This window comes from Prinia subflava, chromosome 6 (genome assembly GCF_021018805.1).
Source record: "Prinia subflava isolate CZ2003 ecotype Zambia chromosome 6, Cam_Psub_1.2, whole genome shotgun sequence".
NCBI classification, from domain to species: Eukaryota; Metazoa; Chordata; class Aves; order Passeriformes; family Cisticolidae; genus Prinia; species Prinia subflava.
The window spans coordinates 25,923,900-25,948,769 of NC_086252.1; the positions used below are offsets into that span (position 1 = coordinate 25,923,900).

General features: G+C 38.6%; 1 protein-coding gene across 1 annotated transcript in view; it reads right to left on the reverse strand.

Annotated features, from left to right (window-relative positions):
- Window positions 1-265: 265 nt before the first annotated feature.
- The window catches only part of CNTNAP5 (contactin associated protein family member 5), a 269,761-nt gene continuing 245,156 nt past the window's right edge, over window positions 266-24,870 (reverse strand). Inside the window, exons 20-24 of the mRNA XM_063400823.1 lie at window positions 23,915-24,045; window positions 22,481-22,565; window positions 12,316-12,534; window positions 7,039-7,110; window positions 266-6,058 (exon numbers count right to left, since the gene is read on the reverse strand). Coding sequence (XP_063256893.1) covers window positions 5,862-6,058; window positions 7,039-7,110; window positions 12,316-12,534; window positions 22,481-22,565; window positions 23,915-24,045 — 704 coding nt within the window. The 3' untranslated portion in view covers window positions 266-5,861. The remainder of the gene's footprint in view (window positions 6,059-7,038; window positions 7,111-12,315; window positions 12,535-22,480; window positions 22,566-23,914; window positions 24,046-24,870) is intronic.

The window sequence follows — 24,870 nt, forward strand, 5'->3', positions numbered from 1 at the left end:
GCTTGTAGACTCGGCACATTACAAACAACAAACAACGAGCTTACAAATTACAAGAGTTCACCAGAAAGTGTGCTTTTTATCCAACTTTTTTGTCAGAGTAACTTAGTGCAAAAGATCACAAAAATAAATACCAATACACTGAAATATTCAAACTCTCTATTATGCATGTCCTGAAATAAACACTCAAAGAAAAAAAAGCTACTTCAGACCCAAAAGAAGAATGTGTTTTGAAGTTTCATGTACAAAAGCAGCAGGCAGGAGGGGGCCACCCACACCAAAAGAGGACATGAACTTTCCACTGGGAAAGAAAGTGCAGCAACCTGCAGAACCCAAGAGAACAAACCATGCTTTGAAGCTGTGATAGCAACCTGTGAAGGAAACCCCCAAAAACTTCAAGAGGCATGGTGCAACTCTAACTGCAGTCAAGCAAGAGGCCTCCCACCAACCTCCAAAGACTCTGGATAAGGCCCTTGGTTTGACAGAGGTGCAATTATATCACTTTTCTTGTTTGATAAGTAGGCCTTAAAAAACTGCATGAAAGCTTTGAAATAGCACTCACGAAGCCTCAGACTTTGCTCAAGTCTTTTACAAAGTGTTGCTTTCTGAAAAATAAAATGGAAAAAAACCCCTCCTTTGTGTCTGTGAAAAAACAGCAGTGCAGAAGAATACTTGAAACTGGTCTTGTTTGGGGTAAACTTTGTGTAGGTGAGAGCAACAGACAATGGCATGAGATGGATCACAATGAGGTCAGGTTCTGCCTCCTCTACACTCTTGTTAATTTGAAGTGGAGGATGCATGTCAACTGACTGACTTCCTTACAGAAGGAGGGTTGATTTTGTTCTGAAGATAGGATTTTTTTTTTTTTTCAGGGATTCATCTCATTGAAAACTTGGGGATTCTGGATGGGAACTTATTATAATTTGAAAACCCAGCAAGTATCAGACATAGCCACTTGGGGTTAACAGATGCCAGGATATGACAGACAGGAGACTTGCATCCTTCCTGGAGCTGCAGAGATACTCCAGTATCATCTCCAATGGCATCAGACATGTAGAAAGGCATCTGGGGGGCACATTCAGAAATGTGTGGATCTGACTTCATGTATGGGATCTGCAAAATCTTCCAAGTGAGGCAAAATACAGATGTTGGATGTAGAACAGACTGAAAGGAGAACTATCCACGTCCCCACAGATTACTGATCAGATTGTCACTTTATCCATTAAAATCCCATAAAATCCTTCCAGTGTTGGTCAGCAGGCTCAAAACAGTACTTTGAAACTCAATTTTCATGCATTTGGCTACAAGGAGATGTATACATTTACTAGGAAGAAATGTTTAGTGTAACTTTAGATGCAAGGTGTCCTTCCTTGACCCCAGCTGTCACCTCAGTAAAAAAAAAAAAAAAGTCACTTGTAATACCTGTGGACATGGGTCTATGGGATCATCAAAACTATTGTAAAACTCAGATCCATAGGCAAATTCTGCTAAAATTAACTTATCTGTTGCCAGGAGACTACCCTGTCTCTATAATCAATGGAGAGAAAGAGGCATCTCTCGTGATTCATTTAATCTTTGGATGTTTGAGACATTTGCCCTGTCCTCACCAGCCACAGGACTGGACAGGATTGGACAGCTGTAAAACAGGCAGTCAGTAAAACCAAATGCAAAATGAAACAAACTTCAAAGACTCAGATAAAAACAATATCCAAGTGCTTCATAGGTCTCAATCTTATCTTCAGCAAAATCAATAACTGACTTCACTAGGGAAAGATTCATAACTCCTCACCACAGTGAAACAGTATGATATATTGATTGCTCCTCATCCAATATGTGAAATATGTGATCAGCTAAATGCTAATATAGTCAAGGATCTCATTAAAATAAAAAAGGGTTTGGATTACACTGTAAAAACTGAGCAATTGATAAAATAGGTGGGGACCTATAGTAGTTAAATCTAGCTAGATCAGGTTTAAATAAAGTCAAGTGAAAACATCTTATTTTTGTAATCTGGTTATAGTTTTAACTTAAATATCAGGGGCATCTCATGACCAAACACACTCTGAAACAGCACAGCTCTATTTTTCTCATTTTTACAGTCATATTTACCCAGGTGGGAATTCTGGCTTAGCCCATGTGAGTAAAAAGTGTCTTTTATTTGGCTTTTTCACTGCAGACATAACTTAAGTCCTGAGCCATGGCAAGAATGAGAAAAAATAAAAGCAATGTATATGTTAAAAATTGATCCAAAACACTCACACTTTTCTTGTCTTTAGTGAGTAAGGCCAGATGAAATACAAACTGCCAATTACATAGGTAACCTACTTAGGACCAAAGTTCTATTTCCAAAAGAGAAGTGGGACTCAAATTTCAAAGGCATTTAAATGTCTTGTAGTATATTAGGACATTTCACAGCAAAGCAGACACAGAAACTCAACCAAAATTAATTTGAGTTAAATGCTAATTTTGTTTAGTCACTTTAGCATTGATCCACATCCTCAAGAGACTAAATATTTTGTAAAGCCTCTCCTTCACCCAGGTGGCAGCCAAGTTAGTTGGAGTCAGCTTTCTGACATCCAGCCACCTTTGTTTTCTGTAGCCAGGTGCTGGCATTCACAGAGAGTCCTTCTGGGCATCCAGACTGCATGACTTATCTTTATAAGCATGGCTATTATTGGTCAGGCCTTTTCTGGAAAACAGGAATTTGCAGTGCCTAAATCCATATCTGAGATACTTTGTAATTTCACAGTCCAAAAATCCCTGCCTAGCAATAATAATTTTTAGAGGTTACATATCATATCACCAAGACAAAAAACAGAGACTTAGCTTCCTTCTACCAGTCCTTTACTCACACTATGAAACTCACCTTGGGGCAGGAAGAAAACCCAAAAAATGCCTCCAAACAACTCTTTGCTAGTCTCAGGTTTTCCACTGAAATGAAACCTGAAATTTTATGTATAATAAGTATTATCCTCTGGCTTTACTGAAAAATATCTACAATGACAGCTAAAAGGAAAAACGCCCAATTTAAAGAGAAATATTGACAAAAATAGCAGAAATGGTTTTAAATAGATGGGAAAAAAGGTTATAATTTGATCTAAGGAAAATGAATTTTAGCACTAGTAGATTTTTTCAAAATTTATTTATTTTCTTTTATAAAAAAATATTATTAATTGCCTTTAATTGGTACTGAAGGAAATCTGAGTATGCCCTCACTAAAGAAAGCATTAGAACAAAACAATTTAAAAAACAAAAAGAAGTTAATATTTGGAGTACTTAATTTAGTATATTTCAGCTATCTTTTAATAAGAATAATTTTGACATCGTGATTCAGAAGTCCATACAAATTTGTTCATTTGTAGCATAAAAATCTCCCCATCTCAGTGCATCCACAGGTATAGATGCACATGTCTCTGTACACTCAAGCATGCATTTATGTGCAGTTTTTTTTCAGATGCATCCCAACCTAGCTAAATTTTCAGAGTTTTACCTTCCTATTCCATTCTCCATGTAGCCAATTAAGCACATTAGCACATCAGAGATGTCTCATACAGAGGCCATTTCAGACAAGATGACCCAAACACAGGCAGAGGTGCCCATGAACTCTCCTGTTCCTCCCTCCTGCCATGCCAAACAAAGCAGCTTGATCAGCAGGAAGGAAAGAGAAAAGATAATTATTTGCCAGGATCTTATCAACAAAGACAAAGCAACATAAAGAGAACCCAGTTACTCACTCCATCATTGCAATACTCACCACACAGGAACACTGTCAAGTAACTGTGTCACCCAAACAGTGTGTGGCTGCAGCTGACCATGGCTGAGGAAGAATGGCACAAAACCAGTTTCAATATAGATAGCTTTGTAAAATTGCTCAGAAGAGTTCTGGTTATAGGGCTGGCCTCATATTCCCCTTCACATCAGAATGATGTTATTCCAAGATTGCTTTCTCTTCCCTGAATGCTCCAAAAGAAGTGGTAAAGAATCACCATATCCAAACAGTCATTTATTTATTTATTCTTCCTTGTCTGCTCTCTCCCCTCATTAAAAAAACCCAAACAAAAAACTCAAACAAATAAACACCTACATACCTTTCCAGCAGACTGCCTAGAAAAACAGCACCTGTTGCATGTGTAAGCTCCTCTCTAGTTTGCTGCAGGTAATTACCTCATACTGGGATTTGTTAATTCCATAAAAAGGACCACATGGAAACTCTAGGATGACTGCACAGGGTGTAAGGCAAAGAAGGAGATTCAGCTGCACAATCAGTTGTCTCAAATTAATTCTTAACAAGAGTACTGCAGTGAGTAAGATGATTTTCCCCTCTTAACTTTAGGCCTAATTCTCCCCCCAGCAAATTCTACATACTCTTTAGAAGCCCTGCAAGACAGATGTCACACAGACACAACAGGGTGTTCAAAATCTCACTGGCTGGGACTCCTTCATTTCTTACCCTTAAGATGTTTGTGATTGAAAAGGAGGTTTTTCATCCTCATGCTGTAACCATGCAGCACAAGTAAAACTGGCAGAATTTGATTCTTTCTCAGTGTTCCCGATCAGGAAAAAAAAAGAAGACTTTAAAAAAAGGAGTGAAGATTAATTTGAAATAGAGTACTTGGGATCTGTTTGTTTCCCTAATGTTCTTCCTTGTAAAGAGGGTTTATCAAACATTCATCTTTTTAGACATGACATCAGACCTCTCTCTATTTAGCTTTGGAGAAGTTATTCCAATTTCTACAAACAGGAAATACCAATCAATCTTTCATGCAGTTTTGGGAGGGTTTTTTGAGTAGTAGGATTAATTTTTTCTTTTTTTAGAAGACCTGGCAGAAGGTGTGAGTCATGTTTAAGATTAAACTATTTTGTTTGTTTTTTTCTCACCTATGTTCTTTTTCTTTTCCACAGCAGCAACAGCGTTTAACCTCAGTGTGTGATAATCCTCCATGTGGCATGAACAGGCATATGCTGCACTTCTAAAATTTCAGACAAATTATAGAGCACCTAAGTCCTAGCAGCTTCCTAAACCCCTTGGAGATCCAAGCTACTATTTTCCATGCTTCAGCTAGGGTTATACTAGTGCACGTTGGGTCTACGTAGCCAGCCTTATGAGATGGAGGTGAAAGAGGTGCATGGGAATGATATTTATTGTTGATACATATATTGTTGGAAAAGTACTGAGAAGCCTAAAAGTTACAGTAAAAGGACAGGAGGTTGGGGGAAGGAGCTTAATGAGGACAGGTTTATTTTCCTTTATGTCATACCAGCTTTTCAACTGGTACAAATTAATTTAACACCATTCAAATCAATAGACAATATATCAATTAATAACATTTGAGAATTTGGCTGGTTCCTTATAGTTGTTTTAAATGAGCCCGTGAAATAAATCAGGTGTTTTGATCTCATTCTTTCCTTCTATCCTGTCCCAGTATCTGCAGAGCTATGTGTTCAACTACTTTACCTGTACTTTACATAGTCCAGCTCTAGTGTAAAAGCAATGACTTAAATGACTCCAGAGAAAAAAAATAAAAAAGAAACCAACAAATAAATGTAGGGACTTTGAAACATCCAAGAACTGACAGCAGAAACCAGGTGTGCATGTGGATCTTATTTTGTGTAGGATGGGATAACAGGTCTCTTGAGCTGCAGAAGTAAACTGTGATCGCCAGGTTCTTGTGCAGAGAATGAGGCACTGTGATTGTTCTCAGTGTTTCCTGCGCAGGGCGGTCTTTTCCAAATGAAAAAGAAGCTAGCAAAAAAATGAGTGATTTAAAAAAAAGAATAGAATTCAAAAAGAAAAAAAGGAAGGGAGAAAGGAATAAAGAAAGGGAGGTTAGGGGAGGAGGAGTAAGAAGAAATTGCATTGTCCATCAGATAAAATATTCCCGTTTACACTCGCTCACTGTGTTTTGCAAGTCAATGTCAGCTTTAAAGGAGCTCTCAAGGTTTTCAGGGTATTCCTTCTCCTTTTTCTGGCTATTTCGATGTGCTTGTTTGTGCTGATAGAGGAATCTGCTCATGATGGCAATGATGCAAAAGATGATGAATATCACAACTGCTATTACACCTGTAAAGGGGTAAAAAAGGAAGCATAGAAAGTGTGAAAACCAAAGCAAAATGCTCAGTTACCTCAAAAATGCATTACCAATGCACAGCAGCTAGCTGGTATGATAGATCAGTTCATCTCAGTCCATACACAACCACATGCCTCTATCAAACTCTCCCTGGTAGTTTTTATTTCTATTTTGTCATCTTAAGAACATGTAAAATCTAGCAGGTATTGATATAATTGATCTAATTTCTGTAAAATTATGCTTTCACTGGAAATAAAGTTAGTTCAGTGTTTTTGTCTGTACGCTCATACAAATTCCTGCTCTGTCATATTTTCTTCTGTGTTACCTCTAGGAACCTTGCAAGAGCCTTGTACACTTTGGTTTATAGCTTCTAGATATTATCAAAGGCAGCTCACTACAGGGCATGCTATAAAATAAACAGAGATATTTTGTCTTCTAGGCTGTTACAGTAAAATTAAAATCATACATGAAATTGTGAGGACACTGTTCCCCAGTATATAAATACTTCCATGTGACCTGGTGAGTTCCACTACACCACCAGAATACAAAGAGAGAGCTCAGGAAGCACGAGATACGTGAATGCTCTGCAAAGTATTCACCACCAAAGGGTGGTGCAAAAAAATTGCTACTTTGCTGGATCTCAAAATCACATGGAATCAGGGAACACCTGGAACCTCTGGAGATCATCTTGTCCAGATCCCCTGCTCAAGCAGGCAGACAGACAGAGTTTAGTTATATTTTAGAAGACTCAGGTTCCTGATGATCCATGTGTGCCCACAATAATCAATAATGCAGTTGCCTACCTAGGTAGCTTGACACAGATATGTGCTAACAAACAGTGCAGATACTAGACCTGCATCAGATTACAAAAAACCCCCTTGGACTAGATTTCATGGAGCCCAGATTTAAAGTCTCCTACATTTTTGCCTTGACAGAATTGTTTTTTGACTGTAGTCTTTAAAAATGAAATTACCTCCAATCACAGCTGAATCACTTCTGACTGCATTGGTGAGAGGTTCTCTTTCATCCGTCTTCCCAAAAGGATCTGCAGTTGGTTAAACAAAGGAGAACTTATTCTCTGTATCAACTGTTCATTTTCTGTGTGGCTTAGAGAGAAGTATCCTCTTACTCTCATGAATTCTAACCTGTTTTCAAAAGATATGATTTGGGGGATTGGAGAACTGAACCAGAAGGGTCTGAAAAATAAAGTGAGTTGGCAGAACAATTTTCTTCTACACCTTCAGGAGCAAATTCTATTAAGGGTATATTTAAAAGGAAACAGCAAGTTTCACACTAACAGCTGAAAGTGTTGTTTCAGTTCATCAGAAGAATCAGAGACATTTCAACTAAACAGCCTCTTGGGAGCTTTTCTCAGTCAGAGATGTATTATTACCTTTTTTTGTTGTTACCTAAAAAATGATATCAGAAAGAAGCCAAAAGAAAGGGATGCTAGGTAGATTCAGACCTGACCTATGCTTGCAGATGAGATATAAAGCTTGAATTCCATCCCACGAAGAGAAGCAGTCTTTGCTCGGGACAGCTTTTTGGAAGGGATGTTTTTATCTCTGTTACAGAAATTCAGTGGTCAAATTGGATCCAAAACAGAGAGGAATCAGAAATTAACTCACATTAAAGACTTCTTGATGTTGGAGCTCTCTTGTACTCTGTCTCTAAATGACTATCAAAGAAACACTGAAACAACATATCAGCCATTTGACTCAAATCCAGATCCAAATCTGAGAGGTCAAGGCCTTCCTGATGGCAGTGACTGAGTTACAGCAGTGGACTTACTTTTTAGTCCAGCATGTTTTAGAAGATGCCATGTCTTCTGCTGCTAGCTGAATCCAGCTTTTTTGCGCCTTCGCATTTTTCTTTTCTCTTCAGCTTAGCCTTTCCTTTGAAGGGATTCACATTTGTTTGTTTACAAACCTCCAGGCTATCATACAGAGAATGTACACAGGGAGAGAGTCAGGGATCCCTGTCTCTGCTATGCGTTATGTAGTACTCAGCCAGACTGATCTTTCTGATGGAAAAGGTTTGGAAGCCTGACTGAGAAATTTGGTGTTGCAAGGTTTACTGTAATTGAACATCCACACCTTAGTAGCAGACTCAGCCTCATTTTGGCATGGAAGTTTTTTATTGAAACAAGCTACAATTTCATGTTTGTGCATCAAGACACCCTGAATCGTAATGATGGTGGGTTTGGACTATGTAGGTTCTTAAAGGGGACACTTTTTCCTTATTATCTATGTCACTGATAGCAGCCCCAAAGAGGTGCAAAAACATGAGCCTCACAGAAGCTTTGATGTTTTAAAAAATGCACCTCTTCTTGCAAGTTTTAGGGCTGGAAGGATTTCTGTTCAATCACATCCATATTGAAAAGATGCAGTCCCTTCACTGACTACAGACACAAAAGGGACTTCTGGGGCCCACCTGAAGACCTCCAATACATCCATCACACATGAATGGGAATCACCAATCACATATTTGAACCCTCAGCTTGAAACAAGACTCCCCTTGCCTGATTATTGTGTGCACAGGAAAAGAAACAAATCCTCATGGCAATGTTTCATCTCATCTACTACATTTGTGGGACTGGAAAGGGAATATAGATATATTTTTACACACAAATATAAAATGTATCATAGGTTAGGCTGGAAAGGAAATCAGGGGTTATTTAGCCTAATCTCAGGCCTCTGACCATAAACTCAAAGCAGGGCCAAACTCAGATCACAGTTGGTAATAATTTTGTACATCACCAAGAGATTCATCTCACTGTTTCTCAATACATATGAGTTAATTATGTAAGTCAAAACTAGTAATTCAGGGGTTTTTTTGGGTTTGTTTTGTTTTGTTTTGTTTTTTTAATTTAGTCAAAGAGAAGAAGAACCTACAATTGTTTCATATCCTAAGATGGCGGTCAAAGACTGACAGTGTGACTCACTTCTTTCCACAAACTAGAACAGGAGCACAATCATTATTTCAGACTGAAAATGAGTTAACTTTCTGGATAATGGAGGTTTGGTAAGATGTTTTTTACCTCATTCCTCAGCTGAAGCCAGTGAATTCAGTGACAATTAAAAATTTACATCTGTTCTACAACAGTTCTCCTATACTAGAGAAAAAATTTCAAGAGCTGCCAGTGCATGGCACTAGTCAGAAAGAGTAATGAAAAATTATTAACTATGAAAAAGTCTGAGATTAAATTTCTATATTAAAAATTATGTAAGAAGTTATTTGTACCTAAAAGATTATTTAAGATTTGGCACCTAATGCAATCAGCACTCCACTATTTTTTGGTTACCAGAACTTAAGCACTGAGAGGAAACCAGAACAAATGTTGAAGAGCAGTTTCAGAACAGAGGCCAACAGCCACAAGCCCCAAGAACCACATTTTGCCTGAGAAATGAAATCGGGATACAAGGAGAGGATGGTTTGTTACAGTGCAGCAGATGGACTGTAAGAGCAGAGTCAGCTCCAGTGGGAACTCAATACACTCTTGAAGCCAAGGAATAGCAGTACTGGGTCTCATCTAAGACCTTAACAGGACATCCTTCTCCTTTCAGATAAAACTCATGTCATCACACCTTGATTCATTGAGGTTGGAAGGCCTGCTGAGGTCACAGGGCTCCCTAGAAATTATCTGCTCCAAAGCCCTGTCAAATCCAAGTCTATTACAGCAAGTTTTTCAGACCTGTATCCATTTGGGTTTTGAATATATCCAAGGATGAAGACTTTACAACCTCTCTGGTAGGTTGTATCCTCTCTCAAGTCTGTATCCTGTGGGATTCTTCCAAGCAGGTCCATGAGGAGGTCAAAGGTTGCAGACATGCATTTCTGCCTTTTTTCCTTCCTCTGAGGATCTTCAGCTTCACCATCTCATAGTTGCTACAGCCAAGGCTGTCCTGGCCTATCCCTAGCCAGTCAGAGCTTGTTTGGAAATTCCAGGTCCAGCACAAATAGCACAGTGAAATGGAACTTTATTGTTTAGGGTGCCTTTTAGAAGCAAATCTTTTCTGTGTTGTTCCAGACTCCTGAAAGTATTTGACATTTTTTATTTTCAGTGCTTGAAGACCTGCTCTCAGATGAAGAGGACTGGCAGCTTAAGACTCTATCATTCTCACAGCTGAATCTCCTCTGTAATTTTTACAGCATTTTAATATTAAGAAAAAATACCTCAGGAAAACTCTGTTATCTCTATACCATCAATATAGAGTTCAAAATAACAAAATCTTTACATGTGCCTCAGTGAGGAAGAAGGTGATCTGCAGATCTTTGTTAAATTTCAAAACCACAGTAAGTCACCTCTCATTTTGTGTTTCCTAATCACAAAAAGTGTTCAGATAACTGTGTGAATGGATTTTATTCCATATCTCTCTGCTAGGAAACTTTTTGAGCACAAATATTCCTTTCTGAAGGAAACAGCTTCAATTGTTTTCAAGTTACAAATATAGAAAGCTTTCTTCACAGACTTAAAGAGTTTTCCTAGTGGGCTTTTTTGTTGTATCTGCACATTAGAATATTGACACAGACATGTACAGCCTCTTTTGAAGTTCTATTTTTCTTCTCAGACACTCAATAATGAGAAATTGGGAAGTGATGAATTGATAGATGAGCACTACATTTGAAAGTTAATCCTTGATTCTGTTTTCTTTTTATTTCTTGAAATGTGACCTTTCCATGTAGAAATGTAATGCTTGAGTACATCTATAGAAATTATAATTTGCTACAAATTGGAAATTTTCTTTAAACAAGAATCAACCGCCCGTTGCTTTTACTTCAGCATATAAAGACATGAAGTATTCAGAGCTCATTTGTTCTAAAGATCTTATTCAGGCTTTAATCAAATCCAGTGTGAATAGTGAGACTGGAATGTCAGATAATTCATCACATTGAGAGGAAATCATATTTTAGAGCACAGAGTAGAAAGACAGGCATGAGTTTTTATAATAATTCTGCATTTCTGATGCAACAGCACTTAACCTTAACAATAGAGTGCAACTGATTGTATGTTTTAATTATTTAAGTTCAAATGCCACACTCTGCTCTGTGTGCTGTCCTGAAGTTCTGAGCCTCAGGTTTTACTGCTTTCTAAACTCCTTAGAAGAATTAGATCATTGAGGTGACAGATCACAGGGCAAAGAGTTCATATTTTCAGTGTGATTGCCCATTCAGGGCTCACAAGGCACATTTGTCTGTGTGTCAGAGCAGACACCTCGGACAGCTGGAGGCAGTGAGAAGGAACTGGGGGCTGGGGAGGAGCACAGCACACCGTCCCCAGAGCAATCAGCAGCCTTTTTCCCTATGCAGAATGCTAACAGCATCGTTTGTTTCCTGCTGAATATCTTAGGCAGAAGCTGCGGGAAATGGGGATTTGATGCAAGTACAAATGTGAAAGGAATTGTGTTATGATCTAAACCAGAGTTTTGTTAGTTATCAGAAAGGAGAAAGTAGCTTTATAGGTCCAGGGGCAAAAACCAGCCCTTAATTTGCACCCCTTTGTGGTCATTAGGAATTCTGCCACATCCACTGGTGACTAAAGCAGCAACTTGATTTTCCCTGCTCATGGTGACAACACTTCCAGCTGCTATCAGTTTCCTTTGCTGCATACAAATTCACATATGCAAAATACTTTAGATTCCCAGAGGACAGCTTCAGAATTACAAAAGATATACAAACAATTGGGATCATCTTGCTGGTACTGCTCAAGTAATACTCCCTCTCTTTAGTCTAAGAGAATGAAATACAAGCACCACACAAGTGGAAGTCACACATGCCAAGGGGTTTGTGCAAGAGTTTTTGCTCATTTCTGCATAGGGTGAGAACAAATTTGAATTGATTTTTGTATGACTTCTATCACATTATCACCACTGGGATACAGAATCTCTGTAACATTTATGTTCTCTTTTGAGATCTGCAGCACCAGAATTACCTGGAGTGGACAGGAACGACAAATCAGGCACGTAACCAAACTTTCAAAGCTTTTCCACTACAGCTTCTGGACTTTTTTGTTTGTTCTAGGCAGGCATGTTTAGGTGATCCAGAAACTTATTCTGAAAACACTGCTTTAGAACAATACTTTTAAAGGAGCCTTGAGTAGTCCTGGTGCCCATCCTCAACACTCCTGACTCTGAGAGAAAAGGCAACTTCTCAGTTCCACTGTTCATACTGTCACAACTGTGTTACACAAAAAGGAAGGAAACCTCACTCTACGGTATCCTTTGAACTCCCCAGTCCCAGCAGGACGTACCTGATGAGGAATATGTTGTGGTTGCTGTGTTCACATCAGCTTCCATCATGGATGCACAGCTGGATTCTGTCAGGGAGCCTGTGACAGTCACGGGAGCAACGCTGGGGTGGCGTAAGGCAGCCTTCAGGGGGGCCAGGTGGTTGTACTGAACAGAGGACAGGCAGCCAGTGAAACCATAAGCATTTGCCTTGGAGACTTCAGGGTCCAGGGACACACTGTCTGCAGTACAACAGGAAAACATCTGGCAATTGACTGCTTTAAGAAGGCATTAAGAAAATGAATCCTCTTTTGCCTTACCCACCCCTTTAATATTTATTATCCAATTTCAACTCTTCGTGTTCTCCTTCAGCAGCCTACAAGTTCTCCCTGGCCTGACTCATGAGGTTCCCAAAGTCTTTTCTCTAAAATGCTACTTACCTTGAATTGTCTTGCACATAAAAGCCTGCACTGCACCTTTTTCCTCATCCTTTTTTCTACTAATGGACAATCTCTAGCACATCTATTAACCACGACAGTGACAATAACAACAAAAACAACAACAATAATAATGCTAGTAAAAATAAGTAAAATAGCTACGCTAAATACCGTAGAATTCTGGGGCTGATCCTCTTTTAACTTTTTTTTTTTGCATCTGCTAACAGCATCAGTTGCACATATATGGACCATACCCTCAAGGCATTCTGCCTCCTCCACTCTTTGGGTGAAAGACCCTGCTCCCTATTTTCTGTCATAAAGTGCTTTATGTGGCCTGTCACTGAATGGCTTCCTACCTCAGCTTCCCATCCTTCTTCAAGAGTTCATTTTTCAACTTTTCTGAAGCACCTATTCATGTTACTACTTTTTTACTATTGGAATTCCCAGGAATCTTCCTAGTTATGTGTCAGGCTCTCCCTCTACTAGCCTCATTTCACTAATAAAATAAAGTATAAAACGATACCTCTTCTTATCTAAATCAAAATTAAAACAAATATTTCTGTGTTATTTTCCAGCCTGTAGACAGAATAGCACAAATAACTTATCTGTTGGTATGTGTTCAGTTAAATTTCACAAAGAGAAAGCAAATCAAAAACAAGGTTTTTAATATAATCATGGTTTGGTTTGGAAGCATCCTTAAAGATCATTTCATTCCAACCCGCTGCCATGGGCAGGACACCTCTTACTAGACCTGGTTGTTCAGGGCCCCATCCAAGCTGGCCTTGAACACTTCCAGGGATGAGAATCCATAACTTCTTTGAGCAACCCATTCCAATGTTCCACTCTCACGTAAAAAATTTAGTTCTAAAAGTTTTAACATCAAAGATTGTTTGGGAAAGTCAGGGAAGGACAGTGAAGCCATTTTCTATTTTCCCCTAACTCACGTTATTTACTTTCCAGAAATTGAAATTCATGCTGCTCAGAGGTCTCAAACATGATGTGCTTTATATCTAGGTCAATCAAACAAGAAAAAAAGCCTACAAATGCACACAGATACAGTATCAAAACTTATTCAAAATCTTTAAAAATATCTGCTAAGTGAAAAAAAACCCCTATCTTATAGCATTGGAAGTTTTGGGAATACTTCCAATGACATTGGGAATTAAGTTTCCTAGCTTTTCAATTTGTTTTCAAATCTTGAAAGAGTAAGATGCTAAATTTTAAAATAAGGTCCAATTTTTCCATTATTATTCAAATAAAATTGTTTTACAAGTGGTCAGGATTTAGGGAAAAAAAAAAAAGCCTTCTCTCAAAGCTGACATTGCCATTTTAATTATATAAACTTCTTTTTTGTATGAGAAAATACAGAGAAATCTCAAAGCCAGCCCGAATCACACGATTTTTTTGTGCTCAAGATCTGTGGCTGTCATGCCATGCACCCAGAGGGAATTAGCTGAGAAAGATTTCTAATTATGTTTGAGTGTCTTTGTGGAAGTATAACACAGAGGAGTGTGGCTGTCTCTCAGCAAAGCAAGGTACAGTATCAGCTTGCTCTCCCAGGGGCCTTACAGGAGAAATGCTCAGTTTGCAGAGCTGCCAGGGGCACAGCCTCTGAGCTGCAGGATGGGAAGGGAAACAGTGAGGCTTTGCCACTGGAAAACCTGCAATCTTGCAGAAATTCACATTTGCTCTTCTGAAAATATGAAGGAATTGACTCCATTCAGATTTTTAATGAGATTTTGGCTGAGATGTTATAAAACAGACACAGAATTGCTTCCAAGTTCCTGCGAGAAGGTTTATATATACTAAAAGACTGATTTACAGTATTTGCCATCTTTGTTGAATTTATAAAACCCTTTGTAAACATTCCTACACTCAGTCTTTATTGTTTTCTTAGCTCTGACACAAAAGGTGAATTTGTTGCTATCTTTTATAACCAGGCAATCTAAGTTGCTCTGTTCTACCCCAATGTGCAAAAAGTACAGCCTAAGAAATAATGCGTTCCTCTTCCATGGTACAGCAGTTTGAAAAGTCAAAGATTCAGTACTTCTGCAGGCATTTTGAAAAGTTACATGAAGGGCCAATGCCATGAGCCTTTTGTCAAAGTAAGCTTTGCATGAATGAGAACTCGGAGATTCGTTGTTGAAAGATTTTGAAATTTGGAAAAAAAAAAAAAAGACATCAAAAGAACAAACCAAAAACAACCCCGGAGTCCTCTGGTAAAATCCCACGTGCACAGACACCGTTTGCTTTATCACACAGCTTTAGGTGTGTGCCTGATGTCTGTCAGAAAGGGGGGCTTCCCCTGCTCTCAACAAGAAAGCTGCACAACCCGGCTGGGAACGACTTGTGCTGCCCTCTGAATTCTTGAGAGGATAATGTGAACCTGTGATTACGACAGGGTTAGCTCTATGAAAGGCTTATTAAAGGACACGCTGTCCTTTGGCGTTTTTGCAACACAATGAAATGTTTTTCCAAAAGGTGTTTTCAGTGCATGACACAGTGCTGAGTGAGAGAAGCAACTCGGTGAAGTTCTATGCTCTGTGCTGCAGCCAAGGTCACGAGAAACTTCAGTGGCCTTCCTCTGACCTGGCAATGCTGGGAATCTTTCCACGCATTTCACTGGTCTGGAAAATCACACTGAATTGCTGCTGATGGCTTGGTTTGATCTTCTGACATTTTAGCATTTCATTTCTGTTCCCAGCACTGGAGAATGAGATATTTTGGCTAATTGCTACACAGAGAATAAGAAGGCAATCTTTTTCAGCTTTCAGTAATTAAACTGTTCATTCTCCACAAATTAAGTTTACCCCCACATTTAGGAAGTAATTTTTAAGCTTAATCTGCTGAGTTGTGCATAAGTTGGCCTGGCTTCTTGTTGGGTCCTGTAGTTGATCCCTAGAAACTGTCTGCAATGTCACATCTCAGCAAGCTTTATGCTGGTTTTTCATGTATTTATAATGGCTTTCCATGATAATGAGGATTAAGTCTAACATGTGGTTGTATTTTTTAAACTTTATGGATTGTATCAACATAACTTATGTGCTGATTTATTCCTATTCAGAAAATCAGACATCCTGTTCCCCTGCTGTTTCATTATACACCTCTGCCACATACAACACACTTGTTTTAAGATTTTAGATAAAGCAATTTTAAGCCTTCATATCTCAGTAATGGGAAATTAATTTTCATCATTAATAGAATTCCATGAGAGTTCTCTATGACTAAGCATCAATCTGCTCAATAATGAAACAGCAAATTGACATAGTAAATGATAACAAGTAGTACTGGAATCAAAGACAAAACAAGTGTTATTTTTGTACAGCTAGAATGGGTAAAATACCCTCTTTCTAAAGGTGTAAAACAGGACCATAAACATTCTTCAACATATTTTTGTTATTTTTTTATAAACATTATTTTCATGTCACTCAGAAACTTAAACCTCATTTTGCCAGGGTGCTGAATAGGAATGGCAAGATTACTTCTTGGACATTGTCACCAGATTTGAACCTTTTACCTTGAGGTAAAAGACACTTGTAGTCTCCACACACTGCACCTGTCTCAGAAGAGCTGACTGCAAGGCACTGTGCAGGTACCTTGAAAAATGTGCTGCTGTGTCCATCAACCATCTCAGTAAAAATTGCTGCCATTAACCATTCAGTTAGAAAGGGCAGAAGGTGTATCTCGGGTTAGCCTGGAACCCAGAAACATAACTTTGGAATAATCTCATTTCCTGGTGTGAGTCTGCCACAAAGATAGGGGAGTGAAAACCACAGAAGTTTGTCCTGGTTACAACAACTGAGGTCAGCCAGTTTGACTCTTGCTTAATGAAAGGATGAATTTGAACAGGGGACAGGCTTCAGACAATCAATGCCCCTCCCAAGCACTTCTGAAAAGGTAAGGAACAGCAAGAGCAAAGTAAAGGCACTTCTTCTCATGAGGCTCCCCAGGAATGAGCAGAATTCCCAAACGAGCACAATGAGCCTGGATTTGTTTTGTTGCAATTGAGTATTTTGTGCAAAGTGTAACATTTCATAATTTTTATTTCATTAGGGTTTGCAGAGATAATTTAAGGCATGCATTTATGTTTCCTCAAAGACAGTTTATGACTGAAAATGAGGCAGTTGGAGTTGCAATGTGAAATTTGTTACATGTCATATTTGACATTTGAATTCTATTCTGTCACAACACAACCAGTCCTACGTGACGCTGCATGGGCTGAAAACATATTCTATAAAAAGAAGAAAACATGCAAGAAGATGGAGAGATTATGAACAAAAGAATATATGTTTGTCCCAGAAGAAGACAGCTAAAATCAACTCAAGCAGCAAGTTTAAAAATAAAATATCTGGGTAGAAGCAGATGACCTTGGACTCCTATTTAGGCAGCACTGTCATCAAGAACACAATGGTATTTAACATTTATGGTGTTATGATCATAGGGAAAATTATATTGCTGGGGGAAAAGTTGGAATAGATCTGGCCTCTTGTCAATAGGGACTTGATGGCATTATTAGCTTAGACATTGGATTGCTTGGAGTGCCTGATGTAACCAAACTACTTATTTTAGGTGCTTGCCATCTTGGTCCCAAAAGCCTCTCCTTTTTTATCTTATGTAGTAATTTCAGTTTTCCCTAATGCTTTACTAGGCTACTAAGAGGAAAATCAACGACTTTTAAAGGCGCCCTAAAATTCACCTAAGAGATCTTTGTTCACAATATGGTCTAAGAAATAAGTATTTAGGGTGAAAAGAATCTGAAGTAAAGAAATGAGCTTTGCAGCGACCAGAAGAGTCCAGCCAATATCTCTTGCAGACACTGTTGTACTGTTTAAACTGTAAATTGAGATCTGGTGAGCTTAAAAACAGGAATGTCCTTCCATTAAAAAAAAAAAAGAAAGAAAGAAAAAGAAAAGAAAAAGAAAAGAAAAGAAAAGAAAAAGAAAAAGAAAAAGAAAAAGAAAAGAAAAGAAAAGAAAAGAAAAGAAAAGAAAAGAAAAGAAAAGAAAAGAAAAGAAAAGAAAAGAAAAGAAAAGAAAAGAAAAGAAAAGAAAAGAAAAGAAAAGAAAAGAAAAGAAAAGAAAAGAAAAGAAAAGAAAAGAAAAGAAAGGAAAAGAAAGGAAAAGAAAGGCAAGGCAAGGCAAGGCAAGGCAAGGCAAGGCAAGGCAAGGCAAGGCAAGGCAAGGCAAGGCAAGGCAAAGCAAAGCAAAGCAAAGCAAAGCAAAGCAAAGCAAAGCAAAGCAAAGCAAAGCAAAGCAAAGCAAAGCAAAGCAAAGCAAAGCAAAGCAAAGCAAAGCAAAGCAAAGCAAAGCAAAGCAAAGAAAAGAAAAGAAAAGAAAAGAAAAGAAAAGAAAAGAAAAGAAAAGAAAAGAAAAGAAAAGAAAAGAAAAGAAAAGAAAAGAAAAGAAAAGAAAAGAAAAGAAAAGAAAAGAAAAGAAAAGAAAAGAAAAGAAAAGAAAAGAAAAGATGGACTTAGGCATTTTTCATAGAAACTTTCTAAAAGGAGGTAGTTCTTTAAGGTAGCTTTTTTATTTCAGAGTTAACGACAACTTACCCCTTGTGATTTAATTATCCCATTATCATCTACCCCTATACAATATTCTTGGATGAACTGCTCTGTGATCTCTTCAGTGTATAGATTCCATTTTCTCCCCATGAACTTTTAATAAAAAAAGCTATTGTAGAAATTATAAGAATTTTACTACACCTAGACAATAATTTTAATAAAATTACTTTCCAGATAAACTTTCTTTTATATACACTTTGTATCAAAGCTCAATGAATCCGTGGAAACTTGAGTGTGTTTTAGCTCAGGCTTTTACAGATAAAAGATACCATATTCCTGTGCTAGAATATACCATCATTTATGCTAGCAGTGTGGGAAGGTCTGCTAATTGATCATTTTGAAGACAATAAATAAATAAAATTGATTTACTGAATAATTTATTGAGCTAAATAAATTAGTTCAACACAAATAGGTTCTAAAGAAATACTTGCAAACTTTTTCTTCAAAATCCTCTTGAATCCTTTCAGTGCTACCCTTTTACTCTGGTATCCCTACACAGATACTATATTAAATTGCTCAGATCCAAATACATAAACAATGAAATTCACTTCTCTGCATCAGAGATTATTTTTCCAAGGACAATGATGGTGAAAAATTTAGACATGTTGGGGCACAGTACAAAGTTTTCCAGGATTCATTAAAGTAAACCCGCAAACAAATACATTATATTTTCTACTGGGATGGAAGCTTTTTGTAGACAACACCTAAACACATGAAAATGTGTCTCTGAGATCAAAGAATTACAAAATAATTTTAGTTAAAAGACCTCTGAAGGTCATGCTGTTCAATCCCTTGTTCAAAGCAGAGGCAGCCTCACAGGTCAGAATGTTCGTGTGCTTAAATACAGCACTATGATCTCTGCAAGGAGCACTTAAAGTAAATGAACTGGGACTCTGGATAAAATTTCACTGAGCCTTTGCCATAAACTGTATGACCCACTTGGGGCTTGAATCCAGTGCTCACTAAAATCCATGGAAAAACTCCCATTGATACCAATGAGCTTTGGAGAGGTCCTTTTGTGTCCTGACTCTATATTTGCGAAGTAAAAATGACAACAAACTACAGGATAATAATATTTTTCTATTGCTGTTGGGTACAGTGAGGATGAATTCAACAGATGTCTGCTGGCTACTTGAATGATGCTTCCTTTTACTCCCTTGTCTTCAAAGCCACACTTATATTTAGATTGATCTATCCAAGGCAGCTATATGGTCCCATTACTGTGTATCTGAAGAGCTCACAGCTTTTAATGTTTTTATCCTCCCAGCACCCCTCTGATGCAGGGCTGTTCTATTATCTATGCTTTACTGATAGAGAAGGGACATAGTAAAGCTCAGACTGGTCCCAGTGGGAATAAAATGCCTGCTTACCTTTATATCTGCACATAAATGGACCCAAGGTCATTCAAGTAGTCTGTGGCAGAGTGAGTGTCCCTATGTTTTGAATTCCAGGTGAGACTCCTCTGCCTAAAACAGAGGGTTTTTTCCCAGAATTCACAGCTGGGTATAAGGCAGCCATTGGAAAAAAAAATTTGAAAAGAGGAAAAAAATATCAGAGTATAAGTACCTAAAGGAAGTATAATGGGGCCGGGATGGGGAGGGGTAGAAGCAGGGCAAACATTATTATTTTAAAAACTTGCCATTTTATAAAAGTGCACTTTTTAAAAGTTCCAGCTGGGCTAAAATGCCTATCATAAGAAAATTTGGTGAGGAAGAAGTTTCAAGCTTTTATGATGTCCTGCTGGAAGACCTCTTTGAGATCTCCCAGTCAGTGGAAGGTTAATGGTGGAGTCAAGAAAGAAGGTGGTATAATCATCTGATTAGGCAGCCAGGATCAGGCTGCTGGAGCAGACAAACCAGCAGTGGCATGACAGGAAAGGAGAGAGACAGATTTTCAGAAGATTATTGCATAGATATGTAGGACATGTAGAACAGAGAGTTTTCTATATGGTTCTCTTTCAGTGGATATTTGAGTTTCCTAACAAATGCCTTTAGGTGTGTAACCCCAGTGGGATTCAGGATAAACACTACAAGAAGTCTAGGTCTAATCCAAAGCATCATATGCCTCTGGAAGTTTATGCTTTGCTGAGGACAAGAGCAATGAGGACAAACTTGGTAGATACTGGTTAGAGTCACCCATATCATCTGGTGAGCCATCATTAAAAGAAGCTATAGTCAACATTTTACCCATACAACAGGATAAATAATGATTTAACATATTTATGTAGGTTCCACAGTCCCAAAATTACAAAGTCCAGCTCTCTTCTTTGTACAACAAAACAATAGTCTTAACACTGGGAATTTCTGGTTTGGTTTTGTTTCTTTCCACCATGGAAGAGTGTGTAGCCTGAATCAGTTTGGAGAAAATATAAAATGGTGGAGAGCAGTTGGCAGACCAGATGGTTGTGTCACCATTCAGAGAGACAATGCTGACATTGGTTGGGGCTGAGCAGCTGGAATGCAGCTTTGCAGAGAAAGATAGCTTCCCAATGGTAGAAAAACATGGATTTACTGCAACAAAGATGATTTAGGGACCAGAGCATCTCTCCTATGAAGAGAGGATTGATAGAGCTGGGACTGGTTATCCTGGAGGGAGAAGACTGAGGAAGATCTGTGATTTTCTGAGGGCACAAGGACTCTACTAAGCATCTGGGATAAAACCTGGAAAATCAAATTCTAATATAGAAGAAATAGTTTGTGGAAATTCACTGAGCATATGAAAAAGAAACTGGAATTAGGATTAGGCTGGAATTAAAGTGACTTGCTGGGATGCATTGTGTTATTTCCAGTACAGCAATAGTATTTTTCACCACTTGGATGGCCAAGTTTATGGCTTTAGTGTTATTACAGAATATGAACTATTGCTACACTAAAATACCAGTAAACTTCAGGGAAAGAGAGAAATAAAAGGAGAAAAGTTGGTGATGTTCAGTGGAACTGAATGCCTCACCTTTGGAGATACACCTGGGCTTTTTGGCTTTGCAACAACTTGCATTTGTGAAGTTAGTCATATTTTTGTGACTAACTCTAGTTTCTCTCCATAATGCTGAGCTGCACCATGGCAGCTTTCTGGGTACATTTTTGAAGGTCTTTGTACTACCTTCCATCTTTCTGGTTAAAAAATCCTTGCTTTATTGATTTGGTGTCTATAGCTCGAGTTCCAGGTAGAGGTCAGGATGAGTAACGTTCTTTTAGATTTTCAGGACTACAGCTAAACATTGATGAAGTGGGAATTTTATCTTAGCTCTGAATGGGGCTGAAAACTATCAGGTTCCCAAACCTGTCCACAAAGGCTTGGAAGACAACTGCATTCTGGAAAAAAAAAAAAACATTGTAAGGGGATAATCAGGTTCTGCTCTTAAACTATTTAATAAAATGTGATGCAGAAAGCACCACTGTTATTCTATGGAGTTACACTGCACAAGCAGGAATTAGAGGATGTCTATGGTGTCTGTCTAGCTGCCAGTCCCACAGGCCTCGTTTGCTAATAATGAAACATATAAAATTGCAATGGTGAGACAGGTGTCAGACTTGATATGGAGGTCCAATTTGAACAAAGGACTGAAATGTCTGTAAAGAAGGAATCATTTAGAATTTTACTGTGAAAGAACAAGACTCTTTATATAAAGGAATATGACATACTTGACAATAATTAAGATGAGTCCTATTTTCCAAATTTCAGGCAGGTTTTTCCTGGTCTTGTAATGGCTTAAAGAAGTAAAGATCAAGAAGGTCCATGTACAGAACATGCAGAATTGTGGCCTAAGTGCTATATGCAATATTCCTTGCAGAATTCAAATGGAAAAAGACTGGCAGTGAAAAAGAGGTAGAGAGGATGAAGGCTCATTGTGCTGTTCTTATCATTATGAAACAGAAATGGCTGGAGAGGAGCAAGCTGCAGTCAGCAAAATGGTGTCATTAGGCTAAGATGCTGCCCTGTGCACCCACACAGGCTGCATGAATCACTTCACTGGAGGGAGCAACCGGAGCCCTTAATATTGCTGTTGGTGCAAACAAGTAAAGCTGCCAAAGTTTTGCATTGATGAGATATATAAATAGGAGTACTGGAGTGCTCAGGCCAAAACCATCCAAACCAACCCCCAATTCCATCAAAAACCCAACACACAGCACAGGCTAATTCCAGCACTGTAAAGTCTCACGAATCAGGAATTGTTTTAGTAGAACCTACCTGTGACCTTGCCCAAGGTGAGTGACTTAATGGCCTTAAAATCAATCTCAGAAAAGTTGTGTTTGAGTTTGAGAACTTGATCAACCTGGAAGAGGTCAATAAAATTACTTCAGTACAACAGCACATGGACACCCCTAGATCTCATTGTACTGCAAACTTCTGGGAACATCCTGAGCTGCAAATCAGTTAATTCTGCCCCCAAGCATGATTCAGTTTCTAAAGATAGCAAAGTGAATGTGCTTTGATTTTAGCATGAGAAGCTTAAAGGTATACCAGAATAGTCATATAAAGGACTTTGAAGAAACTTCCCCTGAAGAAAAGCTTAAAATGTTTGACCCTGAAATCCCCCTGCTTCCCAAAATCCACGTCTAGTCACTTTAGAATACACTCAAAGGAGGCCACTCTAGAAATGTATTGTGAAGAATTAGTTCTACACAGAAGAAAACCACAGAGCAGCAGACAATAGAAGACTGGTACTTGAGGAAAACCCTGGCTTTTAGCATAGCCCTTCTTCTTAGATAATGAGGCCTACCCACCAGAGTTGTGTGATGTGTTATTTTACCACCCAGAGATGGAAACTGTAGAGGGAAAAAAAAATGCAGCACTGTGTGGTTTTGTCCTCTCATTCTATTCCTCAAGATACAGCCTCTCTGTAGACTCTGCCACCCTTCCCTGTTAAATGGTTTTTGCTCAGATCTAGCCAACCTGTTTTGCAACATGGATGGCTATAATTAGCCTTAGAAGAAAAGCAGAAGGAGCAGTAAGATGGTCCTCTTCCCTGCCCTGGAAAAACAGGTGAGGCAGGGGAACAAGGCAGAGGAGGGGTTTTGTCTCTCATGATGCTGTCACACTCAGCATGGCCTGCTTCTAGTTTCTAGGATGGGGCACAGCCATGTACATGGTGACTGCACCCTGCATTCCCTCTGCTCTTCCTTTTCTGTGAGGGGATGAGGAGCTGGGGTCACATTCTCCCTTGGGAAACATACCCAAACAGAAACATTCCAATGGTCCAGATGAACTTCTGGCCATAGGTGTTTCCTATTTCACAGACTGTCAGAAGCAAGGGAAGGACCCTTCAGTGGAAAACACCAATGTTGGGCACTCTTTGGACAGTATCCAGATGGGCTTTGCTTGAAGCTCCAGGGCTGTTCTGCTGCTGAATCAGACCTTTGTCTCCTGCTGGTGATCAGGGATTGGGATCAGGGAGTCTGATTGCCAGAATTCACAGAATCATACAATGGCTTGGGTTGGAAGGGACCTTGAAGATCATCTGGTTCCAACCCTCTTGACGTGCACAGGGACACCACCCACTGAGCCTCATCCAACCTGGCCTGGGACACTTCCAGAGATGGGAATCCACAGATTCTCTGGGGTACCTGTGCCAGTGTTTGTGGCCTGAAGTGTTATTTAACACACAGCATAGCCACAGCATACCTGAATGACGAGCTCTCTGCCTTCTCTGTTAATCTTCACATGGTGCAGCTCTCGGTTGGCAAAATTTCCAGAGTCAATGGTGAAAATGAGAAGCCCATCCTTACTCAGCTTGTATCGGACCTGTAAACTTCCTTAAAAGCAGAGCAAAATTATATGTATAAAACCTGTGTCAGTAATGTGACATCATTCAAGAACTTTACACAACAAATAATTCATTTTCTTTTTTATTGCTATGTAGTAGAAGGTTAATAAGTCAAGAAGAAGGTGGAAATTTCAAGCTGTAATGAAAAGTGTGAGGAAAATAATGGACTGGAGGAGCTTTACTTCCTACTGGGTTAACAAACTGCAATGGAGACACATAACTTAATGAGTAACTAAGTATATCAAAGGCAAGTGTGTCTGTCTGCAGGTCAGACAGCCAGCACTGCCAGAAGCTGATCTACATCATCCTGTGAGGGAATGCTTCCAGCAGAGGGCATGCAGGGCTTGCACTGCTCTACCAAACTAATAATGCTGTCTTTTTCTCATTTCTTTTCATCCAAATGTAATACACAACACAGAGGAAAGTGACAACTGTAAGAATTATAACTTAATTTCAAACAGTTAAAGGCCTGTACTTATCATTTATATGTAATAAGTACCTTTACTTCTAATATATTACAAGGAATTAATGTAATTCATATAAAAATGAATGCCAAACATCTCATTCAATCTTGCTATCAAAAAAAGCATTGTGACTTCCAATAAATAATACCATAATAAATCAAAATGCACAATGAATCCAGTATGAATTTATATAGATATAGATATAGATGATATGGATACAGACACACATGGAGCTAAATACGGCATAATCTAAAAGAAAAAATATCTATTCTGGTAAAATCCTTTCAAGCGTACTTTTCTGAGAATTAAGTAGCAGAGAGAAGAAAAATCTGAAAATTCTGAACTTTTTT